The sequence below is a fragment of the Alosa sapidissima genome, chromosome 3 (genome assembly GCF_018492685.1).
Source record: "Alosa sapidissima isolate fAloSap1 chromosome 3, fAloSap1.pri, whole genome shotgun sequence".
Lineage (NCBI taxonomy): Eukaryota > Metazoa > Chordata > Actinopteri > Clupeiformes > Clupeidae > Alosa > Alosa sapidissima.
The window spans coordinates 37,591,727-37,617,222 of NC_055959.1; the positions used below are offsets into that span (position 1 = coordinate 37,591,727).

General features: G+C 43.9%; 1 protein-coding gene across 1 annotated transcript in view; it reads left to right on the forward strand.

The window, feature by feature from the left end:
- med24 (mediator complex subunit 24) overlaps positions 1–12,758 on the forward strand; it is a 32,234-nt gene extending 19,476 nt beyond the window's left edge. The window contains exons 21-27 of the mRNA XM_042086686.1: positions 2,520–2,642; positions 3,145–3,326; positions 4,314–4,407; positions 4,823–4,922; positions 7,350–7,430; positions 10,142–10,290; positions 10,680–12,758. Coding sequence (XP_041942620.1) covers positions 2,520–2,642; positions 3,145–3,326; positions 4,314–4,407; positions 4,823–4,922; positions 7,350–7,430; positions 10,142–10,290; positions 10,680–10,796 — 846 coding nt within the window. The 3' untranslated portion in view covers positions 10,797–12,758. The remainder of the gene's footprint in view (positions 1–2,519; positions 2,643–3,144; positions 3,327–4,313; positions 4,408–4,822; positions 4,923–7,349; positions 7,431–10,141; positions 10,291–10,679) is intronic.
- The last annotated feature ends 12,738 nt before the right edge of the window (positions 12,759–25,496 follow it).

The following is a 25,496-nucleotide window of genomic DNA, read 5'->3' on the forward strand; positions in this document are numbered from 1 at the left end:
CCAGTGTGGCTATTCACATGAAATTTTCTCCAGACATTAGTATAAACTTAGGTAATCCACACATGTTAAAAAATCCAAACATTAATGTCCATAAGTAGAGTTATGAGTAAAAAAGTCGAATGCCACAGGTAAAAAGTATTGAACACGCCTACTGAAATTTCTTAAATACTTTGTGGAAAAGCCATTATTTGTGATGAGCGCTTCAACGCATTTCCTGTATGACTAAACTAATCAGTTGCAGTATTCAGGTGTGATTTTGGCCCATTCTTTTAAACAGATAGTTTTTTGATATTGAAGATTCTAGGGGTCCCACTTGTAAATCCTGATCTTTAGGTAACTTCCAAAATTGTTCAATTGGATTAAAGTCAGGGCCTTGATTTCCTTTCTCTGAAACCAATTGAAAGTTTCCTTTGCTGAATTCTTTGGATCATTGTCCTGCTGGAAGGTCTAGCCACGTCTCATACTCATCGTCCTGGTGGATGGCAAGATTCTCCTAGGAAAAATCATTCTGTGAAACTGTGTGAAGTCTGCCAGTACTATGAGATGAAAAACAGCCCCACACCTTGATGCCTCCACCTCCAAACCTCACTGTTAGTATGGTATTTTTAGGGTGATGCACAGTGCCATTTCTCAAAGTCAAAGTCAAAGTCAGCTTTATTGTCAATTTCTTCACATGTTCCAGACATACAAAGAGATCGAAATTACGTTTCTCACTATCCCACGGTGAAGACAAGACATATTTTACCAATTTAGGTCCACAGACAAACATAACATTCAAGTAAACAAAAAAGTAAGTAAATAAGTAAATAAGAGGGCACATATAATAATGAAAAAATAAGAGCAGCAAAATTTGGTTGAAATTGTGCATAGACAGTCAATAAAATACTAGTGCAAAGTCAGGCCAATAAAAGGCTTGGGTAGTTCTGTTTGACCTAAGTAAGAAAGAAAGTGGCATAGTGGTGCAAGTTATGTAAGAGCAGCAGAAGTGTTGTGTTTTCAGGACAACAACACCAAGTTGTAAAGTGTGCAAGTGTGCAAGTGGAGTAGTGCAGGCGGCCATTTTGGGTCCAATGTCCAGGATGTTATGTAGCTGAGGGTGGAGGGGGGAGAGGAGGGAGAGAGTTCAGCATCCTTACAGCTTGGTGTATGAAGCTGTTGGTGAGTCTGGTAGTGCGGGAGCGCAGGCTTCTGTACCTCTTCCCAGAGGGCAGTAGATCAAACAGATTGTGAGCGGGGTGACTTGCATCACTCACAATTTTGGTCGCCTTGCGGGTGAGGTGGGTGGTGTAGATGTCCTTCAGGGAGGGGAGTGAAGCACCAATAATCCTTCCAGCTGTGTTCACTATGTGATGCGCTCCTCCAAATATGGTGTGTAGTATGACATCCAAAAAGTTAACATTTTCTTTCGCCTGACCAGAATACATTCTCTCAGTATTTAATAGGCTTGTCCAAATGTGTAGCAAACTTTCAACGAGTTTCAACATGTTTTTCTTCAGTAATAGAGTCATGCGGGGTGAGCGTGCATAGAGGCCATGGTGGTGGAGTGCATTACCTATGATTTTCTCTGTAACAATTGAACCTGCTGCCTCCAAGTCTTTCTGGAGCCTTCTCCAAGTGGTCCTTGGCTCTTAGGCTACACTTCTGACTATTCTTCTGACTTCCTGGTCAGAAATCTTGTGAGGAGATCCTGTGCATGGCCGATTGATGATGCAGTGATGTTCTTTCCACTTGCAGATAATGGCTCCAATACTGCTTACTGGATGATTCTTAAGTTTTGAAATGCATCTGTAACCAGTTCCACTGATATGTTTTGCAACAATAAGGTTGCAAATGTCTTGGAAGAGCTCTTTGCTTTTACCCATTATGAAATGTTTCTTGTGTGACACCTTGGTAATGAAAAACCTTTTTATAGCCCATAATATGTACTGATCCATCCTATATTAATTTGCACAGATATGAGGGATAATTACTCTCTAACTGTGTATAGATTCCAGCTCATTCCTGGCCATTCCTTGCCTTTGTGTACTGCTTTTTCTTAGCGTGTTCAATACTTGCCACCCTGTGGCATTCCACTTTTTTGCTCATAACTCTACTTATGGACATTAATGTTTGTATTTTTTTATATGTGTGGATTACCTAAGTTAATGCTAATGTCTGGTGAAAATTTCATGCAAATAGCCTCACTGGAAGTATACTTACTGAAACAAATGTTGACGTGTTCAATACTTATTTTCCCCGCTGTATAGTGATGTGTAGTGTAAGGTTCCTGTTGGAGGTTTTAACCCATATATATATATATATATATATATATATAGTGTTGTAAGGTTCCTGTTGAAGGTTTTAACCCATATATATATATATATATATATATAGTGTTGTAATGTTCCTGTTGGAGGTTTTAACCCATATAGTGTATATAGTGTAGTATAGTGTATAGTGATGTGTAGTGATGTGTAGTGATGTGTAGTGATGTGTAGTGTTGTAAGGGTTTCCTCCTGACGTCCTCCTCTGTACTCCAGGCGCTGCATAGCCAGTTCAGAGACGTGCTGAACAAGGGCTGGCTGGACAGCAGAGCACTCCACCTCTTCGAGAACCTGCTCAACATGGGAGGAGTGTTCTGGTTCACCAACAACCTGGTTAAGGTGTGTGTGTGTGCGTGCGTGTTTGTCTGTCAGTGTGTATGTGTGCGCGTGTGTGTTTGCGTGTACGTGTACCTGTGTGTGTATGAGCTTGGTTGACACTTATTGGACAACCTGCTGAATATGGGAGAAATGTTACACCAACAACCTGGTCAGTTGCAAATCCATACATCAGATTGTCAAAGGCCAAAGTCCACTGCTCTATGCAGTGTTTTCTGTCTGTACTCACCTGTCTGTCTGTGTCTGTGTGTGTGTCTGTGTGTGTCTGTGTGTGTCTGTGTGTGTCTGTGTGTGTGTGTCTGTGTGTGTGTGCGTGTGAGTGTGTGTGTGTGTGTCTGTGTGTGTGTGTGTGTCTGTCTGTGTGTGTGTGTATGTGTCTGTGTGTGTGTGCGCGTCTGTGTGTGAATCTGTGTGTGTGCGTGTGTCTGTGTGTCTGTGTGTGTGTGTGTGTGTGTGTGTGTGTGTCTGTGTGTGTGTGTCTGTGTGTGTGTGTGTGTGTGTGTAGGAGCTGTTAAAGGAGACGCGTAAGGAGTGGGCACTGCGTGTGGTGGAGCTGCTCTACGCCATCTTCTGTCTGGACTCGCAGCAGATCACCCTGACCCTGCTGGGCACCATCCTGCCCAACCTCCTCACCGACCCTGCCCACTGGCACAGCCTCGCCGACCCGCCTGGCAAAGCCCTCGCCAAGTAACCACCATTACCTCTGTCTAGCCCTCGCCAACTAACCACCGGTCAACCTCAACCTCGCTCTCACAACCTCCCCCCTCTCTCTCTCTCTCTCTCTCTCTCTCTCTCTCTCTCTCTCTCTCTCTCTCTCTCTCTCTCTCTCTCTCTCTCTCTCTCTCTCTCTCTCTCTCTCTCTCTCTCTCTCTCACACACACACACACAGACACTCAGTTCAATTTTTCAATTCAATAAGTTTTATTGGCATGACTAAGTTTTACAGTGTTGCCAAAGCAGTAATGGAGAAACACTCTTTCTACTCCTCTCTCTCTCTCTCTCTCTCTCTCTCTCTCTCTCTCTCTCTCTCTCTCTCTCTGTCTCTCTCTCTCTCTCCTCTCCTGCCAAGCAACCACCAATCAACATCTCTCTCTCCCTTTCTCTGTTACTGTCTCCCCCCCCTCTCTCTCTCTCTCTCTCTGTTTCTTCTCCTTCTTCTCCTTCCTATCCCTCTTCTCATCCCCCTCTCCTAGTTGTCAGTTTTGTAAAAGTTCTGTTCAGTCTCTTATTTGGCACAAGCTACACACCCTGAAGGGAGCGGCAGAGTCTGGGCTAGACGCGGTAGTGTGTGTGTGTGTGTGTGTGTGTGTGTGTGTGCGCGCGCATGTCCGTGCGTGTGTGTGTGCATGGTGCAACCAAGTGGAAAGGCTATATAATTTTTAGCATGACAGACTGGCACTCTCTAACACATACATATTTATCTCTATACACCTCCCCTCCCTCTCTCTCTCTCTCTCTCTCTCGCTCTCTCTCTCTCTCTCTCTCTCTTTCTAAGTAATCATGTGGCACTGTTTCAAGCAGTCTTTTATCTCTCTACGCACACACACACACATGCACACTTACCTCAAAACCAAGCCTGCTCAAGTAACCTGCAACATGCTGACTGAGCTCCCTCCTTTCCTCTGTGTGTGCGTGTGCGTGTGCGTGCGTGTGTGTGTGTGTGTGTGTGTGTAGGTTGTCTGTGTGGTGTGCCCTCAGCGCCTACTCTTCCCACCACAAAGGCCAAGCCTCCGCTCGCCAGCGCAAGAGACAACGAGAGGACATTGAGGTAACACACACACACACACAGATAACCATACACACCTAGAAACACACACACACACACACACAGATAACCATACACACACCTAGAAACACACACACACACACACACAGATAACCATACACACACCTAGAAACACACATACACACACACAGATAACCATACACACACCCAGAAACACACACACACACACACAGATAACCATACACACACCTAGAAACACACACACACACACACACACACACACAGATAACCATACACACACCTAGAAACACACACACACACACACACACACACACACACACACACACACACACAGATAACCATACACACACCTAGAAACACACACACACACACACACTATAGCCACAGAACCCTTTGTGCACTGATTTGATGGCATACTTCCTCTGACCCGCCCCAGGATTACAACAGCCTGTTCCCATTGGACGACACACAGCCCTCTAAACTGATGCGTTTGTTGAGCTCCAATGAAGATGAGCCAGTGATGCTGTCTAGCCCAGGTAACACCGCCACTGAACATTACATGAGTGAACAAACGAGCGAACGAACTAAAGAACGAATGAGCAAATCAATAAATGAATGAATAGAACTGATTAAATCAAGAGTAGTTGAATTCCAACACAACTCTGAATTCCATTCCAGAAAACTCTCCCAGTAGAACACATATTAACATCATTTGTATACACAGACACACACACACACACACACACACACACAACCTTGGCAGGCATACCTTAAGTGTGTGGGGTTTATACCGGTGTAGTGTGTGGTTTATACCGGTGTGGTGTGTGGTTTATACCGGTGTAGTGTGTGGTTTATACCGGTGTAGTGTGTGGTTTATACCTTTGTAGTGTGTGGTTTATACCGGTGTAGTGTGCATCAAAGTGTGAGGCAGATACTAATGGACAGTAAGCTGCTTGACCAATATTGATAGCCTAGCATGCTATTTTGGCCAATATTGATAGCCTAGCATGCTATTTTGAATGTCATTTTGATTTGGGGGATTTATATGGAAAACGTTTTGTTTGGTGCCTAGGCCCCTACATTATGATGATGTGATGATGTAATCTTCTTGTATGTCACATTCATTTAATAATCAATGGAAAATATGCCATAACTGTTTGTCATGCATTTCATTGATACGTCAACACATAACACAGTCAAGTTGCGCAATGTGTGTGTGTGTGTGGGTGTGTGTGACATTAAGAGTAATCTGGTAATCTCCATATCACGTCACCCAGCATCCCACAACATTTTTTTTTGTGTGTGTGGGGGGGGGGGTTCCAGGACATGCTGGTGTTCCCGTATATATAGGGGTGTCAGGGTTCCCACGGGTCATGGAATTTCTGGAATATCATGGAATTTTGGAAAGGCTATTCCAGACATGGAAAGTCAGGGAATTTTATAATTTTGGGGACAAAGTCATGGAACATCAGGGAATTTTGAATTCAGAATTTGTGTATATCTGGTTATTAGCATTACTGCTTGCTTGAGCACTGTAGTTGTGGTTAGCCCAACTTTGTTCATTCAATACCCATTTATTCATCTCTCGCTCTAAAAAAATTAAACAATTCTTGAACGCTACACGACTGTTCTGAAATATTGTACCCTTCATTATAAAGTAGGTCATGGAAATGTAGTTGTTTTGACAGGGAAAGTCAGGGAAAAGTCATGGAATTTTACATTTCACTTCGAGTGGGAACCCTGGGGTGTGAGTAGCGCGTCACCGGGACGCTACTGTCTTCTGTCGAGTCGAGTGCCAGGGATCTCTCGTATGGGATCTCTCCTTTGGGCTCTCTCCTTTGGGATCTCTTGTTTGGGCAGTGCACATTTGATGAGTCATGGTTGTGAGCAGACTAATCTGTGAATCATGAATAACGGGGTGACAGTTGCAGTTACTGTAGGCCACAGGCTGCTCTCCTGTCTGATCCTACACTGGAAGGCTCACTTACTGGAAATGGCATCAACTGACTACTGTAGTCTTGCTCAACACCATTAAGTACGTGAACACGCTGCCGAGAGCATATGTGAGCAAACGATTAGCTAATAGATGTTTGTAATGTGGTGGAAAAGGGGCATAATGTGGAATAAGATTGTTGTGGCAAGGCCCTGTTTGTTGGCAGGTCTGTGGTTTGGGATCTCTGCCTTTTCAGTAGCCTCCTTACGCAAGAGTCCCGTGTGTTGCCCTGACATCCTGCCGTCAAGACCATGTACTCAGACAATTCTTTGACTATTCGGTCACGATCAGTCGGCCTTCCAGAGAAATGGGAAAAAGCACACCGTCCGTCTGGACACGCTCTTGCAGTGTGAGTGCATGGTCATCACATCACCATTAATACTGGAAATGATTGCATGCCGTAAAAGTGAAACCTAGTGTGTGTTTTTTTCAAGGCTGGTGTCTGGCTTTGTGGTTGTTTTTCAGTAAATGTCATTACTGAGAGAGTGCACCAATCTGAGTGTGCACACATCTGTGGTCACTAGGGTATAATTCTAGTTGTGTTACATTGTGGTCGCTAGACTATAATTCTAGTTGTGTTCCATCTGTGGTCACTAGGGTGTAATTCTAGTTGTGTTCCATCTGTGGTCGCTAGGATATAATTCTAGTTGTGTTCCATCTGTGGTCGCTAGGGTGTAATTCTAGTTGAGTTCCATGAGTTGGGAGCTTGATTGAAACAGGTTAAAATAGCACTGATAGGAAGTACAAATGTCATAAATGAGGCTCATCTGTTTGCAGCTGTCGATAGGCATTTGTCGTTCCCTGTTTCTAACAAATCAAAAGCTCTCAATGCTGTTGCTGCATAGCAGTGGTCTCCTCGCCGTCTGGAACCTGGTGGGTGTGTGACTGTAACCTCTGTTGCATTGCATGCTGGGAAAGTTCTGGCTGCCAGACCTCACTCACACTGACCTTTGACCTTTGCCCTTCCCAGGTGATCGGACCATGAGCAGCTCTCTGTCCGCATCCCAGCTGCATGCCGTCAACATGAGAGACCCCCTCAACCGAGTACTGGGTGAGTGTGTGTGTGTGTGTGTGTGTGTGTGTGTGTGTGTGTGTGTGTGTGTGTGTGTGTGTGTGTGAGAGAGAGAGAGAGACTGAACCCCTCAACCGAGTGCTGGGTGAATATGTGTGTGTGTGTGTGTGTGTGTGTGTGTGTGAGAGAGACTGAACCCCTCAACCGAGTACTGGGTGTGTGTGTGTGTGTGTGTGTGTGTGTGTGTGTGTGTGTGTGTGTGTGTGTGTGAGAGAGAGAGACTGAACCCCTCAACCGAGTACTGGATCATTGAATCGGATTAGACCATTAGCATCTCGCCTGCTAGCATCACGTTTAATAGCGACTAAGATTTCCGGTAATTTTCCTATTTAAAACGTGTAGCTTCTTAAGTTAGAAAGTGTAATAAGACTAATGGAAAAGGAAATGTGCTGTTTTCTAGGCTGATTTGATATGGAACTGTACTCTCATTCAGGCATAATAATCCAGTTTCTAACCAATTTGTCTGCTGCAGCTCAACCTTGCTGCTGGAAGTTAGCCTACGGGGACTATTGTCAGGTGCTGCATGATATCATTGTGCTGCTGCGCCCATGGTGTTCCATGATTATTCCGCTGGAATGAGAGTATAGTTCTTGACTACAATTGACTACATTTGTTGCACACTTGAAACAAAATGTCTTCAAAAGTATGTAGAGAGAAAGGAAAGTATGTATGTGAAAGGTGGTTACATTTATTTCCCTTCCAATAACTTCACACATTACATTTCCGTTTGCACTTGTAGGCTATGCTGCTTTAATTTCTTTGCTCCTTTGTGCTATTTATTATCCTGGACTGCCACCTGCTGGATAGAAAAGGCAACAACGGGGGCAGCCGTGGCCTACTGGTTAGCACTTCGGACTTGTAAACGGAGGGTTGCCGGTTCGAACCCCGACCAGTAGGCACGGCTGAAGCCCTTGAGCAAGGCTCCTAACCCCTCACTGCTCCCCGAGCGCCGCTGTTGTTGCAGGCAGCTCACTGCGCCGGGATTAGTGTGTGCTTCACCTCACTGTGTGCTCACTGTGTGCTGAGTGTGTTTCACTAATTCACGGATTGAGACCAAATTTCCCTCACGGGATCAAAAGAGTACATATACTTACTTATACTTATACAACCTGATAATTATGTGAATAAAAATCTACATGTTTGAATGCCCAAAAAAAGGATAAATCATAGGTGGTATTCCACACATGTTAGGGTAGCCTACTCTGCACATGTCATTGACAGTGAGTGGTAACTTCAGTCATTTGCATTTATCATGCTAAAAATCTGACACCAGGTACTATGCTGATGCCTGACTCAAAGGGAAAATTATAATAAAAGAGCGACACATTGAACTTTAAAGTCTATAATGTTGGTTTGGCGGTTCACTCGACTGCCAAACTTGTTTTTAAGATATGTTCATAGCAAAAATGGATGCATGCGATTAATTTAGATTAATTAATTAAATTAATTTTTTTAATCGATTGACAGCCCTAGTGAAAATCAATTGTTTAACTCAAGTGGAGGTGGAAAATGAGTGTAATTCCCCAAATGGTGGAATATCCCTTTAAAGTTTAAAGTGCTTGTCTGTGTTTGAGTGCTTATGCAACTAGTCTGTTTGTCCTTCTGATAAAAGAAGAGAAATGGGTTTGGAGGTGTGTCATGACACTGAGTCAGTCAGCTCTCGGTGTGTTTCCCGAAAATGCTGTGAAAATGCACATATTAGTAAGGGGGGAAACTTCCAAATTAGGTCAGACCCCTTTACAAAAATAAGTCATTGAGGTTTTTGCATTTTTGGTGTTAGGATATTTAGTTAACATTTCTGGATGATAACATTACATTTAGGTGGTGGCAAATTTTGTATTGCCATATTTCCAAAATGGCCGCCAAAAGAGTCGGATGGAAAACAAGAATAGGTTGGGGGTCAAATTCATATTGTAAACATATTGTTTGCTACTGGTCATCCTGTCAATATGTACAATAGTTAGATTTCCAAACATTTTTAAGTAGTGAAGTTGATTTGGGTGTCTGGTTTTTTGCATTTGTAACAGTAGCCAGCTGGTGCAATAGCTGTGCAGTATGTATGCTAGGTTAGCCTCCCTCCTAGCGCATTAAGAGATTGATTAGCAACAGATGCTAACTCCAATGGGTTGTGTGATAGCTATGCAGTATGTATGCTAGGTTAGCCTCCCTCCTAGCGCATTAAGAGATTGATTAGCAACAGATGCTAACTCCCATGGGTTGTGTGATAGCTATGCCATGTGTATGCTAGGTTAGCCTCCCTCCTAGTGCATTAAAAGATTGATTAGCAACAGATGCTAACTCCCATGGGTTGTGTGATAGCTATGCCGTGTGTATGCTAGGTTAGCCTCCCTCCTAGCGCATTAAGAGATTGATTAGCAACAGATGCTAACTCCCATAGGTTGTGTGATAGCTATGCCGTGTGTATGCTAGGTTAGCCTCCCTCCTAGTGCATTAAAAGGTTGATTAGCAACAGATGCTAATATGGGTTTTAGCTCCCTTACTAGCACGCTCGCCTCCTAATCTGAGTTGCTACATGTTGCGGGTTCAAGCCCGGGCAGCTGCAGGGTGCAATTCATTGTTAACTGATTACGTAAGACCTTTTCAGCACTGTACAGCAATGTGTCAGCTTGCTATTCATGTCTCTCCCTCTCTCACTCTCTTCCCCTCACCATCTCTCTATCTCGGTGCAGCCAACCTGTTCCTGCTGATCTCGTCCATCCTGGCGTCCAAGACGGCCGGTCCACACACCCAGTTTGTGCAGAGCTTCATGGAGGAGTGTGTGGAGTGCCTGGAGCAGGGCAGCCGGGGGAGCATCCTGCAGTTCATGCCCTTCACCATGGTGAGAGAGAGAAGGGGGGGGGGGGGAGAGAGAGAGAGGGGGGGAGAGAGCCAAGAAAGCATCCTTCAGTTCATGCCCTTAACCATGGTGAGAGAGAGAAGGGGGGGGGGTGGAGGAGAGAGATCCAAGGAAGTATCCTGCAGTTCATGCTCTTCACCATGGTGAGAGGAAAAGAGGGATGGAGAGAGAGAGAGAGAGCGAGGGATGTAGAGAGTGAGTGGAGAGAGAAACATACGGTTTCTGCAGAGCTTTCAGTATAAACATAAGAATGAACAGGGCACCAGATCCTTTGACTGTTAACATGATGATGTGTGTGTGTGTGTGTGTGTGTGTGTGTGTGTGCGTGCGTGCGTGCGTGTGTGTGTGTGTGTGTGTTTCTTCATTCCTAGGTGTCTGAGCTGGTGAAGCTGCCTGCCCTGGCGAAGCCCAAAGTGGTCTTGTCCATCTCTGACCTCACCCTGCCACTCGGCCGGAGAGTAGCCGCCAAAGCCATCTCTGCACTGTAGGGCGCACGCACGCACGCACGCACACACACACACACACACACACACAGACAGACGGACACGCACACACACACACACAGACGGACACGCACACACGCGCAAACTTGCAAATAGACGCACCAACACACACACGCAAATAGAGACACACACGCACAAATAGACGCACACATACTGTACACTCCTACACTTCTTGTAATTACACGTCAGTACATAGACACACCAGAAATTTGGCCCAGTAAAAACACAGATTGCTTCATATCCAACCCCCCCTCGAAGCCCCACACACACACACACACACACACACACACGCACAGACACATTGTCTGGTCTTTGCCTCTGGCTCCACCACACATTCCCTCCTCCTCAAAAACAAGGAGACAGTCTTTGTCATCCTCCGACGCAGTGCAGCCAGCAGAAGACTCCGAGAGACAAAGCCTCCCCTTTCATGCAGTGCCCCAGAGATGCCCCTCACGCTGACTCAGCGTATTTCTCGCTCTCCTCACGGAAGGACCAGTGTCCTTTATCAGCCTCACGCTGACTCAGCATATTTCTCGCTCCCATAACTGCAGGACCAGTGTGCTTTGTCATGCTGCCAATCTTCTCTGAACCCCTGTGCCGTTCTGGACGCTCGTGCAGAGTGTGAGTTAGGACCCCGCCTCCCCTGTGCAGTGACCCTAGCAGATGCCTTTTGCTGTGCAGCACATTGCTCGTCCACTCTCCCCTGCTCTTCAATTTTGTTTCATTCCCCCCACGTTTCCATGGAGACCTTCTCTGTTCTGATCCTTGTTTACAGTTTCCACAGTGACTGGAATGCTGTTGCCATGTCAACACAAAGCCAACTCCCCCATTTTCTCGGCTGTTCTTTTAGGAATGGTGCACAAAGAGCTCTTTTAGTGAGAGGTGCTGATTGGAACGTCTGTGGACCTCACTGTCAGTGCAGCCACTAATCCAGGCTGCTGCTGAAGTGTTATCGTGATTTGCCATGTCATCTCTTGTGTGTCTAGTGTGTGCATGTGTGTATTTGAGTTTGCATATACTGTATCTGTGAGTGAGTGATTGAGTGAATGTGTGCTTGTGTGTGGAGGGTGCATGTGTTTTATGCTTGTGCACGTGTGTGTGTGCAACCTCAACACATAATTGTGTTGAGCTGCAGGTGCATCCTGGTGTCATCGGGCTCATGCAGGTGCAGATGTCATGGGGTTTGGGCCTGAACTGGGCCACAACTGGGCCGGGTTCCGGTGACACTCCAGCGTCTCAGGTGACACTCCAGCGTGGGAAAGTGAACCTGGACAGGAGGTGCCATCCAGCGATTAAATCTGTGCTTCTTGCGTGGCGTCCAGCGTTCTAATTTTAGCCTCAGTGGAAATAGAAACTCGCTGATGAGCCCACCCCCTACCTCTGCAGTTGTGCAACTCAAACGGTCTGAGCCATGACACATGCAACATTTGCAAAAGTGTGGGATGTGTTGAGACAGTGGAACACTGCATGGAAAAACTGAGTGTGTGTTTGTGTGAGTGAGTGAGTGTTTTGGGTTAGAAATTATTGGTATCTTGGCCTGTTGGTGGTTGGTACAGATTTGCAATAACAGCTGCGACCTAAAGCAACAAACCACCACTTCTGATGAGAGAATGTGAGTGAGAGTGTGTGTGTGTGTGTGTGTGTTTGTGTGTGTGTGTGTGTGTGTGTGTGTAAGTGAGTGAAGTGAGTGAGTGTGTGTGTGTGTGTTGGGACATAAAGACACAATGGTGTGTGAGTGTGTGGATGGTAGTTTTTTTGAGCTTCTTGTCTATTAAGCGCTTTGAGTGGCCACTGTGCTAGAAAATTTGCTGTAAACTGACTTTACCTTTCCTTACCTAATCTAACCTTTTTGTTCATGACTTCTTGTAGCATAGCGCATATTTCTGTATGGAATTGGCCTTTTTAAATGTATCATTTTTTTTTTAAATAATAAATTGTCATAATGTATCTGCAGTCTGTTGTGAATTTATATAGATATATTTATGATAATTCTTTGTTTGATGTGATTACTGAACAGACTGAATAGCTGGCTCCACAGAAGCCATCTGCAACATTAAAGCCCCAAAAAGAAACTGTTTTTCACCTTATAGCAGCAAATGTCCTTCACATTGTAAATATATCATTGCTGTCTGGCCATTTTCTTAAGTCACTGAAAACAGCTGTTGTAAAGCCACTTCTCAAGAAGAATAACCTGGATGCCTCCATGCTAAACAGCAATTGTAATCAACAACTGTACCTCAACACCAACGTCCTTGATCTGTGGTGTTCCCCTGGGGTCGATCTTGGGGCCACTATTATTCAACCTCTATATATGCTCCCACCTGGGCAAATCATCCAAAATAAATTGATTTCTTATCATAGCTATGCAGATAACACACACATTTACTTAGCTCTGTCACCAAATGAGTATGGTCCCCTAGAATCTCTTTGTCAGTGTATTGAAAAAAATTAACAACTGAATGTCTCAAATGTTTCTTCAGCTGAACAAAGACAAAACTGAAGTAATTATATTTGGTAAAAAGGAGGAAAGACTTGGGGTTGCCACTCTCCTTGACAGAAAAGGGTTGAAAGCAAAGGATAACATTAAAAATCTTGGAGTATTAATTGACAGTGATCTACATTACAATTGCCAAACTTAGAGATTTAGAAAAACTCATTCATTTATCTCCAGCAGGGTTGATTACTGCAATGGGCTTCTCACAGGCCTCCCTAAAAAGACTACCAAACAGCTTCAGGTGATGCAAAATGCAGCAGCAGGGGTTCTCACAAAAACTAAAAGAACTGACCGCATTACTCCAATTCTTAAGTCCCTGCACTGGCTTTCAGTAAGTCAAAGAATTGACTTTAAAGCACTACTGCTTGTTTATAAATCAGTAAATGGAGCAGAACCTAATACCTATCAGACATGCCTGTAGACTTACACAGTTCTCAATGCTTCGGTTTACATGTAGATACCCTCATTATGCTACGGTGTAAGTGTGTTGCTATTTGGAGCCTTGGTAGCGATTTATTTTTACTACGTTTAGTTCAAGCATCGTTGTTTGGTGGGTCAGGTGACGAGCCGTCGAATCACAGCACAGCACCCAGAATGCATTGCAACACACCGTCATGAAGGGACTCATCGTTAGGTCGGCTTTACAGTTTTTCTCAGTCGCTTTGGTGCTTTTCTCACATCACTATTAACATTTGCACAGCAGTTAGTGCAATTCTCAAAACAATTAGTGCAAACTGCAAAACATAGTGGATGACCTGCAAAAGCACGTCACTTGCTCAAAATGGATAGTCCATTCCTCAAAAGCAGGTATTCATGTTAATGAAACTGTCAGTGTCATCAAAATTAGAAGTCTTGACACCATCGTTTATGAACAAGATAGTCAAATGGCTTTGTCATGTTTTCATTATGACAGTTCTCTCAGTGTTTTCCAATGCAATAAAAGGTCAGAACTCGGTGACACTACCTGAACATGCTCAAGACAGTACTATACAGCACTTGCACAGCCATTTAAAAACTACAGTAAAGTTACACATTGCTGTAGTTAGGTGAGTAAGTGAGTACAAGACACTGAATACGTACATTTTTACTGTATGCTCTTTGCAATTCTACAGCATTGTGACAGACTTTGATAACTAGTTCAACAATTTTGTATGTAATGACTCAAGCAATGAAATGAAGACTATTAGTTTTATTGGGAACGACTATTCAGCATTCATAAGTATAGTTCATTTTGACTGACATGACATAAGCAAATGATAATGTTAAAAAACAGCAGAGAATTGTATGAAAGCAACTGATACATGTCCAAAAGTATTTGCAATTTGTTCAGAGGAAGGAGAAATTGCTACTATGGTGCACAAATGACTAAATGTTGTGAAGGTTGAACTAATAGTTATGAGAATTTTCATTCTGATCTGAAAAAAGCACCAAAGCGACTGAGAAAAACTGTAAATAGCATACAGAACCTATAGTACTTGAACGTTGTCTGTAAGCTCCACAGATCGTGGCAAGACAATTGAATTGATTGTGGACTTCTTGCCGGGCAATGATAAGTAACTTAACTTGAATAGTAGTGTTGCGTGGATGTGCATAATATCAGAATGAATGTGTGTTTCTCAATGTTATAATCTATACAACTGTTTACATGACTAAGTTTGAATGGAGCTAGCTGGGCATTGAACGGGGCTTAATGGATTGGGAATTTTTTTTTTTTTTTTTTTTAAATGACCTGTATGAACATGGATTCACTTTAAAAAAAGATTACATGACCTTTACACTTGGTGCTGGCAAGGCATTGAACTGGGCTTCATTCGAGGATTCCAACGGTACCTCATTCATGAAAATCGGACATACAGGTCAAAGGTTACATGTACACACCTTCATATACACAGACAGCCCAGCCCAGCCCAGCCCATTAGACATTGCCAGATGGCTTAGAACTCTGCCAGGTGCAAGCTTAAACAATTAGAGCTGTGATGTCACAATCGGAATTAGAATCCTTGAACATTCCGCCATTCATTTCAATGGGGCCCAAAAATGCCGAAAAACGGGAATACCCCGAAAACGACAAGGGCCAGCGACACTTGTCACGAAAGTAACAAGCAAGTTACACCGCTTCGGGCCTGAATTTTTGGAGTTCGAACTGCGTCGATAGCTCAAACGGTCTAGGAGCAGTAGTTCGTCCAAAAAGTGGGTGAAAAGGAATAATAAATAAGAAAACTTAAGAAGAACAATGCTTGCCATGCTGTGGTCTTGCTGGATCAAACCCACCCCTCATTTTCCGTGATAATCTTTCTGATTGGCTGTATTCAAAAACCATCATCACGTAAACTGTCAGAGTGTAGCCTTGGTAACGTCCATCAGATATTTCCAAGTTGAATTCTCCCAATTTTATTCCAGACAAGAATTCTGACCTATTGGGAAAAAGTACAATGGAATGCCACTTGAAATTGGGAGTTCCCCCTTCTGAACTTGGTGTAAGTCAATCTACCCTAACTTCAAGGTTGAAATTGAAGTCCGACGTCCAAGTTGTCTGGAATGCAGCATAAGTCAGTGGCTTTGGCGACAACCCTCTCTAATTTCCCTCTTTTGGTATAACTGTCTGAGTTCCCACACCAGACAGTGATGGATGAGCTGATGAGGCTCTATGATGGCTTTATAGAAATGCGCCAACAGGTTTTCGCTCACATCTTCTTGTAGTCAATATACAGTAGCCATGTTTTATCAGCTTTTCTGACATTTTCCTGGGATGGATCCAGGACCACAAAACTCGTCTGAATGGCCGGAGGGAATGACCGGTGAGTGCATTAGTCAGAATCCAAAATTGAGAAATAGCCCTGAAAAAAATATGGTGGAAATTTGTTAGGAAAAGTAGGCTATTACATGTGTTGTTTCTCTATGATTTTAAGGTGCTGAATCCAGTTCTGTTGTATAACAAGCTATAAAACTCGTCACTATTTAGTTGTAAATAATATTTTTTTTTTTAAATGGCTGCCCAAAATCCAGGTCAAGCAAGAAACAAGCGAAAAGTGGGTGGTACAGTAAAAATCTTAAAGGCGCTCTAAGGGATGCTGGGTAATGTCACTTCTGTTGACGTTCAAACAAAACAGAGCTAGCTCGCTACTCCCTCCCTTGCAATTGAAACTCTCCTAAACGCGCATCTCGTCTGTGATTTGCTGGAACAGTTTGTTATGTTTTATGGGCTAGGTTGGCCCAGGTTGTTTTTGTTGTCTGGGCTGTCTACAGAGATCGCGTTTTTTTACAGTGTATTCAGGACACAGGCAGCTAGCGGATGGTAAGGTGATGTTTGTTGTAAGTGACAAAAAATGTTTTAGCCTAAAAAACTCATGGGTATGCTTAGAGCACCTTTAACTTGATTAAAACAATACATTTACAGAGACGTTAACCAATGGGAAGACACTCTAGATCACGTGATGAACTGAACCATTACTGTATATTCATACCATCAAAGTATGTTCTCTTTCAGATGAGTTCACACAATGGACAAACATGTCTTGTTCTAAACTGCCATCAGAGTGTGCCACATACAAGGTTGCAGACATGAACACAAGCTGATGTGATTCTAGAGTCTAGCTGTGATGGCCGTACTCGCCGAGAGCCAACTTCACAGAACTGCAGCAACAATTCTAGGCAGTTGCTGGTGTTGGACCGACAACACAGAGCGGTCAGTGTGAGCCGTAGTCCACCTTGAGCTCACTTGACTGAGACTGAGACCAGACATGACACGCATGCGTGAAGCTGAAGGCACAGAGCATGCTACTGATGCGAGTTATAAAAGTGGGCAAAGGTATCGCAGCCGTGGCCTACTGGTTAGCGCTTCGGACTTGTAACCGGAGGGTTGCCGGCCCCGACCAGTAGGAAGTGCCCTTGAGCAAGGCACCCAACCCCTCACTGGTCCCCGAGCGCCGCTGTTGTTGCAGGCAGCTCACTGCGCCGGGATTAGTGTGTGCTTCACCTCACTGTGTGTTCACTGTGTGCTGAGTGTGTTTCACTAATTCACTGATTGGGATAAATGCAGAGACCAAATTTCCCTCACGGGATCAAAAGAGTATGTAAGCACCTGTCCAGGCTTCAAGACAACGGGCTTAGACTTTGTGAACCACACCGTACCCTGCTTATCTACATCAACCTGTGAGACACCAGTGTACTTAATGGACTTGAAAGCCTCTTTTATCACAGGGTGTATGGTTAGAGTGCTTAGAAAACAGTCTCCAGCCTGTTCTCTGCAAGACTCAAACAACTTTTTCACCAAGTGAGTGTTTGTGCCAACTAAAATGGCTATCCCCTCTTTTGTCTGCGGGTCAGGACACACAAGCGCTAACGTGTCTACCACCTGAGGCACTCCCGTGACAGACTCCGTGAACTCAAGCCTGAGAGACAAGTATCCGTCATATGGGTATTTGTGAGAGCTCAAACCCCATATTTCCAGATTTTCCACTGGCTGCAGTGGCAAATGCTTCAAATACACTTTATAAAAGCTGCGATATAAAATAGTGACCTGGGAACCACTATCCAGAAGAGCTTTAGTATAAATTCCCTCTATCTGAACAGGCACCTCAGCAGAGGGCCCCACTAATCCAGCCGGCAGGTGTGACTGGCTGACTGAGCACACCGTGTTTTGCGTGACGGTGCACTGCGCCGTTCATGCACTGAGCTCCGTCCTGCCGGCGACCTGGTCATTTTAATCAGCTTCTGATTTACCGATCTCAGATTCTCAGAGTCAGTACAAACGTCCTTGCCATGGCCATCTTTGCCACACTTAAAGCAAAATATGCCAGGCAGAGGAGAAGCTGCAGAAGACTTGGGCTCGCTCAAGGAGACAGCCGAGACAGTGGGCTCTATGCTCTGGCCCACAGCATGCTGCATGACTGGCGTAGTAGCCGGAGCCATGGTAGCAGCAGTCAAAAGTTTTGTCACTAACAATGTCAACTCTTTAACTTCATTCCTCAAACTATCTACCTCAGACGTCACCGGAGTCACAGACACTTGGGAGACAGCAACAGTAGTGGTCACAGGGACCCGGGGAACAGCAGCAGTAGCAGCCACAGGAACTGTTGCATTCTCTCTCACACCTACCCCGTGCTCCTCTTCTCTCACTGCTCGCATCAACTGAGAAAAGGAAGGTGGATCTCTCAAAGTGTACGTCACCCGCATGCGCAGAGCCACTACGTCATCGGTGAGTGCACCTTTAAATAGCTGTTCCCTGCGTGCATGATTCAGGCCTGCAGCATCAATGCCTCCTCTCAAAAGAGCACGATGGAGAAGCTTGTCCAAGCGGTACAAGAAAGCTGAAAGTTTCTCTCCATCTTCCTGGAAAGTATGGCGAAACGAGGTCATAAGATCAGCTCCACTCTCAGTGGACCCATAAGAAGTGTCAAGAGCGGCTAAGTACTCAGTAGCAGTGGCACAGGGATTACTGACCTTCAAGAACCGTATAATGTCTGCAGCAGGCCCACGCAAACTCTCAATGATGCGTTGCCTCTTTTCAGCATCATTACACTGCCATTCCGTAATCATCAGATCAGCTTTCTCCATCCAGACATCATACTCTTCCTCACCAGGGGGGACAGGTCTCAATCCTGAGAAAACCCTCAGTTTCCTATAGCTAGGCATATACAATGCACGGTTACAGCAGTCAACAAGCTTGCCTATGGCAGTTACCAGATCAATACTGACATCAGGGTTAGAAGGCTGAGGGTCCATAAAAACAGCTTTCATATCACCCATTGACTTGCCCTCCTGCTGTAACAATGCCACCAGCTTGGCCTCAAACGTATCCCCTTCAGGCACAGGGTTAGCAGGCAGGCTCAACTCAACAGCCTGACTAAGGTCCATATTAAATTTTACAGAGCAAAAATATCAATAGCTGAAACCTAAACACTAATCAAATACAAATTACCTACTGTTTTGGTAAACAGAGTCATCCCAGCGGTGCCTCCAACGTTACCATTCGTTAACGTTCGGTTTTCCCCTTGAGTGAATTGTTCACTCGCTAACACTTGTATATTTGTCAGGGTGTTGATTCCTTGTTGCTTCACATTGAAGTTTATTATAAAGGTCATTCCTATTATTATTATTATTAGTGAATAAATGTTGTATTGTTATATTAGATTATTTACAGGGTGTATTGGTCATTTCATTTAACTACATTCACCACTAGTATTATTATTTTCACATTGATTATTTAAATTCTGTAGCAATACACTATACACGAGCTATACGGTAAGTGTAGTATTTTTACAGTGGAGGCACCGCGCTATTCAATTGAATTTATTGTCTGTAATTGTTAGCCTACTGGTATTCAGGAATCTCAGCCAGCTCACCATTCCACCGCTGAGACCTTCAGGATCCTGTTTGCGCCATTTAATTAATTGTTTATGTATTGTAATAGTGCCTGTGCACACACCCGTTAAGAAGGGGTTACAAGTATATTTACCTTATACCTTTACCTTACTTATTTATATACTTGGGATTTTTCACATAGATCTCTGTTTCTTGAGGTCACCGAGTACTGTCGGTACGGGGGGGGGTTCAGTTTCACAATTACGTAGCTGGAGTTGCTGAAGCGCTAGACTCTCGGGGCTTGTTCATGAACCCCTATCTTCATGCCCCCAGTGTGTAGCGCTGTAGCTGCCTGGCTGGCGAATGTTTTTTTTTTTTTCTCATACCGACAGTACTCTATGTGAAAACTCGCAGGAATTCGCCTTTAAGTGGGTTTTCTCTCACTTGACCTACATGCAATTGACGCCCCTTAGGCCATTTCTTGCCTTTACCTGCAGCCCAATCTGCCAAGCACATGTCTTTGCACACCCCACACCTCACTGCTCACCTCATTATATGGCGAACATGCACGCAGGCTCCTCATACTGTAGGTTCTCGAAATAATTCTGGAAGGCCATGTGCATCAGTTCATTCACCCTTTCAATTTCAATTTAATTGAAATTAAAAGAGGCCAACACATTACACATGTCTGACAATGGATGACAATCATTTCTGTGCCCTGTGGGATCTCATGCTCCAGCATCCAAATCCTTTCTACCTACCTAAAGTGTTGACCTCGCCCCTTACAGTAGGCAGGAAACACATTGACCAGTGGCATCATCGGATCGAATTCAATTGTCAGTTTAGGCAGACCGTTTCTGTTACATAGGAACGAGATAGAACTTATTATGGTCTGAGTGTTGCGTTACGCTTTAGTGCTGCCGCTTTGTTATTTCCAATGTGATTGACCTGCCTTAGGAGGAGTCATTGAGCTGCCTGCCTTCTGCCCAAGTGTCCCAGGAGGAACTGTGGCTACACACTTTATGCCTAGTGAGAACCTTTTGTCTGCTTCGCAGCTCAAGCAGAGGGCTTGATGGTCTTTTGGGCCCCCACCGTGGACTTCAAGGCCCCTAACCCTAACCCTCACCTTTGCCTTCCAGGCAGCGCTGCCTTAAGGTCGACGGTGGGGGCCCAAAAGACCATAGACCAAAAGACTTCACTGTGTCCTGACCTGAATGTGGTGCTTCACTGTAACTAGAGAGACTTCACTGCACTGTGTATGCAGGGGGCTGCCTGGCTGGTTCCACCTTGCAGGGAATGAGCAACTGTAAAGCCGTTGCATCCATCATAGCGCTCTGGGAGAGAGAACGAAAAGGCTTTCTGGGCACACCATACCTTTAGAGGGTGTTTTCCTATAATTATTTTTTCCGCACATTCTGAAACACTTATCCAAAACTATTTGTAATGTTTAGATTTCAGTTTTTGGAAATGTATGCAAATGAATGCATATTTACATAGATAATGCCTCTTTGCATATATAAACATAACATTTCAGAAAACTTGCAATACAAAAATTACTTGTGTTAAAGTGCGTAACAAACTAGGAAAGTTTCATTGTGAAATATTTTAAAATTGTAACTTTTTCAGCTGTAGTGTCTCACCTATGACCTATACAAATATTGTTTTGCTAACAATTATTAAAAACATAGACCCTTATTTCAATGTTACACAGTGGGTTCATACAGTATTTGGAACACAGTGACATTTTCAACATATAATTTAGAACAAACTTCTCCTCAAAAATGGCTACAGGTTTACAGGCTTCTGAATGTACGGCCCTGCAGACCAGGCAGCAGCACACACATTCGTTTGAAGAACTTGAAGACATACTCCAAAACAAAACGCAGCACAGCGCTACATAGTGTTGCTATAATAGGCCATGGCAGTCTAAACTGTACACAGTATAAATGTTTTTGCTTGTGTGTGTGTGTGTGAGAGAGAGAGAGACATTTCTGAATTGGAGATGTGTGTGAGGGTAATTCTCACAGCCACCCCAGGGTTTGGGGTTATGTAACTGTTGCAAGATGTGATCATGATTTTATGAGCCATTCATGCGGTGACTCGCCCTCAGCCTAAGATTCCTTTGAGCAGAATTACCTCAGAGGGAAGGTTTCTATGAATTCCTCAATCCCTGGTCATCATTAGTCCTCATGTGAAAGCAGAACTAGGCACAGTTCTGCATTACTGAATGAACTGATGATGTACTACATTGCCCACGTATGTCTAATTCATTCAACTTCAGGGCGGAACACAACTGGGATGACGGGAAAAAGGCAGAAGTGGTGGTTTTGTTTTTCTTTCTCTCTCCATCAGACGACTTCTGGAGTAACCCTGGCACCCCACACAGGAAGTGATGCCCCTGTCACTCCACACAGGAAGTGATGCGATGGCCAATTCTCTTCTGACAGATGTTCCGTCCAGTCACCGGTTTTGAAGCCTGTCATGGGATGTTGCCGTCAGCATCAAGTGAGACCTGCAGTATAGATGAGAAGGGTGAAGTAATCCAGTTTGAGACAGTGCCTGTACAAATATTCACCCCTTACAAAAGCAATTGCTTTATTTGCATTATATATTTCTAATTAATTAACATTACTTTGTAAAAAAAACAAATTAAATTGATCAAGATTCATTTATAAAAGCAGTGAAAGGGGAAATATCCAAGGGGGGGGGGGGGGTGAATGTTTTTATTTTACAGGCACTGTAACACCTCAGTAATTACACACTATGATCTCTTTTATATTATTTTATATTAGTGTGCGGCTACTCTTTGCTCTGATGACCTCCTTACCAGCACCACTACTGTACTTGGGCCTGCATTTCTCCTCGCTTTTTCACATTGCTCTAGAGAAATAATTACAGTTTTTCTCAGTCGCTTTGGTGCTTTTCTCACATCACTATTAACATTTGCACAGCAGTTAGTGCATTTCTCAAAACAATTAGTGCAAACTGCAAAACCTAGTGGATAACCTGCAAAAGCATATCACTTGCTCAAAATGGATAGTCCATTCCTCAAAAGCAAGTATTTATGTCAATGAAACTGCCAGTGTCATCAAAATGAGAAGTCTTCACACCATTGTTTATGAACAAGATAGTCAAATGGCTTTGTCATGTTTTCATTACGACAGTTTATGCTTTCAGTGTTTTCCCATGCAAAAAAAGGTCAGAACTCGGTGACACTATACCTGAACATGCTCAAGACAGCACTATACACTACTTGTACAGCCATTTGAAAAACTACAGTAAAGTTACAAATTGCTGTAGGGGAGTAAGTGAGTACAAGACACTGAATATGTACGTTTCACAGTTTTACTGTATATGCTCTTTGCAATTCTACAGCATTGTAAGAGAATTCGATAACTAGTTCACCAATTTTGTATGTAATGACTCAAGCAATGAAATGAAGACTTCAGCATCCATAAGTATAGTTCATTTTGACTGACATGACAAAGCAACTGATACATGTTCAAAAGCATTTGCAATTTTTTCAGAGGAAGGAGAAATTGCTACTATGATGTGCACAAATGACTAAATGTTGTGGAGGTTGAACTAATAGTTATGAGAATTTTCATTTTGATCTGAGAAAAGCACCAAAGCGACTGAGAAAAACTGTATATATAGACAGAAGATAGAAGTGTTATAAACTGTACAGTATAATAAGCTGATTCACACTATCATGTGGCTCCATAAAGATCATTTGGTGGCAAAGATGTTGCTGTTGTTATCAAGAATTCAAAGAAGCTTTATTACACAACCTGAGATTCCACACTGTAAGGGCTTTAGATAGATAGATAGATAGATACTTACTTTATTGATCCCCAAGGGGAAATTCAAGGTCTCAGTAGCATACAGACATCACACACAACACACACTTACAGCAGAAAACGTAATATACATATATAAAAAACTCCACTGTACAATAGAGACAGTAGAAGATAAACATGATACTAAAATACTATATAAACTAAATCAAATATCCACATAGTGTGCTTAAGGATGGTCAAGCATGAGGCGCTTGCAGTGATAGGGCAGGGACTGAGCCTGTGATTCTGTGTGCATGGTAAGGTGCTCTATGAGAGTGAGTGTGTCACGACACCACCAGGTTCTCCACCAGTCTCTCCTCCTCGTCACTCTGCTCCAACGAACTCCCAATCTAATTCCCCTGTCTACTGATTACCCAATCATCCAATCACCAGTCAGCAGATTACCCAATCAGCCAATCTCCCGTTTGCCACTCCCCAGCACCTGTAGCCAATCTCCTACTGCCCATATAAACCCCTGTCACTCTGCTCTCTCTGTCTGGCCTCTTCAACTGAGGCACTTACTCCAGCGCACGGACTGCTCCTTGTTTCCAAGCCCAGCTCCTCGTTTCTGGAATTTCCTGCTACGGCCCAGGTTGTAGAACTTTTATGTCGGACATTTTCTATTGGACTTTTTCTGTTGGACTATATCCTCTTGCAAGATTGGAGCCTTTATGTAGGACTGCCTTGTTTGTCAAGTCAAGATCTTCTGAGCGTTAACTTCACTTCAAGACAGTGTTTAAATTCTCCTGCCTTGGTTGCTGTTTTCAAATTAAAACGACTTGATTGAGCCTAACCTTGTTTCCTGAGTCTGTGTGCCCTGACAGAGTGTCATGGTGATGGTGCAAGTAAGTGAGTCCAACAGTGCAAGAATAAAGTCTAGAGAACAGCATAAAATAAATATGGGCACATAAGAGAATAATGTATAATGTAGACAATGTCATTTAAAAAATGATATCAGTGCAAGAATAGGTTGAGGTAATAGGGTTACCGCCATTGGTCAAGTATTAAGTATAAGGTATTCAGTACGGCCACAATCCAGGCTGTGGGAGGGAGGGGTTGTGCATATGTGCTAATATAGCATGTAAACAGTGTAGCAGTAAAACCGTAGGCTAGTGGACAGTCGGTACACACACATGGAGAGGGTGGAGAGGCAGACGGACTATGCAGAGAAGTCTATCTCTCCTCTTCCGTTTAGTGAAGCATTGAACAGTTCAATGACCCTGGGGACAAATTACTTCCTCAGCCTGTCAGTTGTGCATGACAGTGAGCGAAGTCTCCAGCTGATCAGGCTCTTCTGCTTTGTAATAGTGCTGTGGAGTGGATGACATTCATTGTCCAAGATGTTGATCAGTTTGTTCAGGGTCCTTTTATCTGATTAAGTGATGCACTGCAGTTTGGCTCCCACAACAGAGCCAGCTTTCCTTATACCAGCCTGTCTAGTCACCCAGCATCCTTCTTCTTTGTGCTTCCTCCCCAGCGTACCACAGCATAGAAGAGGATGCTAGCAACAACAGACTGGTAGAACATCCTGAGGAGCCTACTGCACACATTGAAGGACCGCAGCCTCCTCAGGACGTACAGTCTGCTCTGCCCTTTCTTGTAGAGTGCATCAGTATTTGCTGACCAGTCCAATTTATTGTCCAGTTGTAAGCCCAGATACTTGTAGGTGTTTACCACCTCCACATTGACCCCATCAATGGAGACGTAGCAGAGCGAGCTTTGACATGCGGAAATCCACCACCATCTCCTTGGTCTTTTGAAGTGTTGAGTTGAAGGCGGTTGAGATTGCACAAAGTCCTCCACCAGGCTCCTGTACTCCTCTTGCTCATCTCTGATACACTCCACAATTGCAGTATCATCAGAAAACTTCTGCATGTGTCATGACTCGTATTGTATTGTAGCAGACGTCAGATGTGTTCAGGGTGAACAGGACTGGAGAGCATAGAGCACACAGAGCACAGTCATGATAGTCAGCTATTCAGACCGTCCCTTATTCTACCAGCCCAAGCTGTGTTTTGATTTTAATGTGATGGTAGACAGTGCCTGACA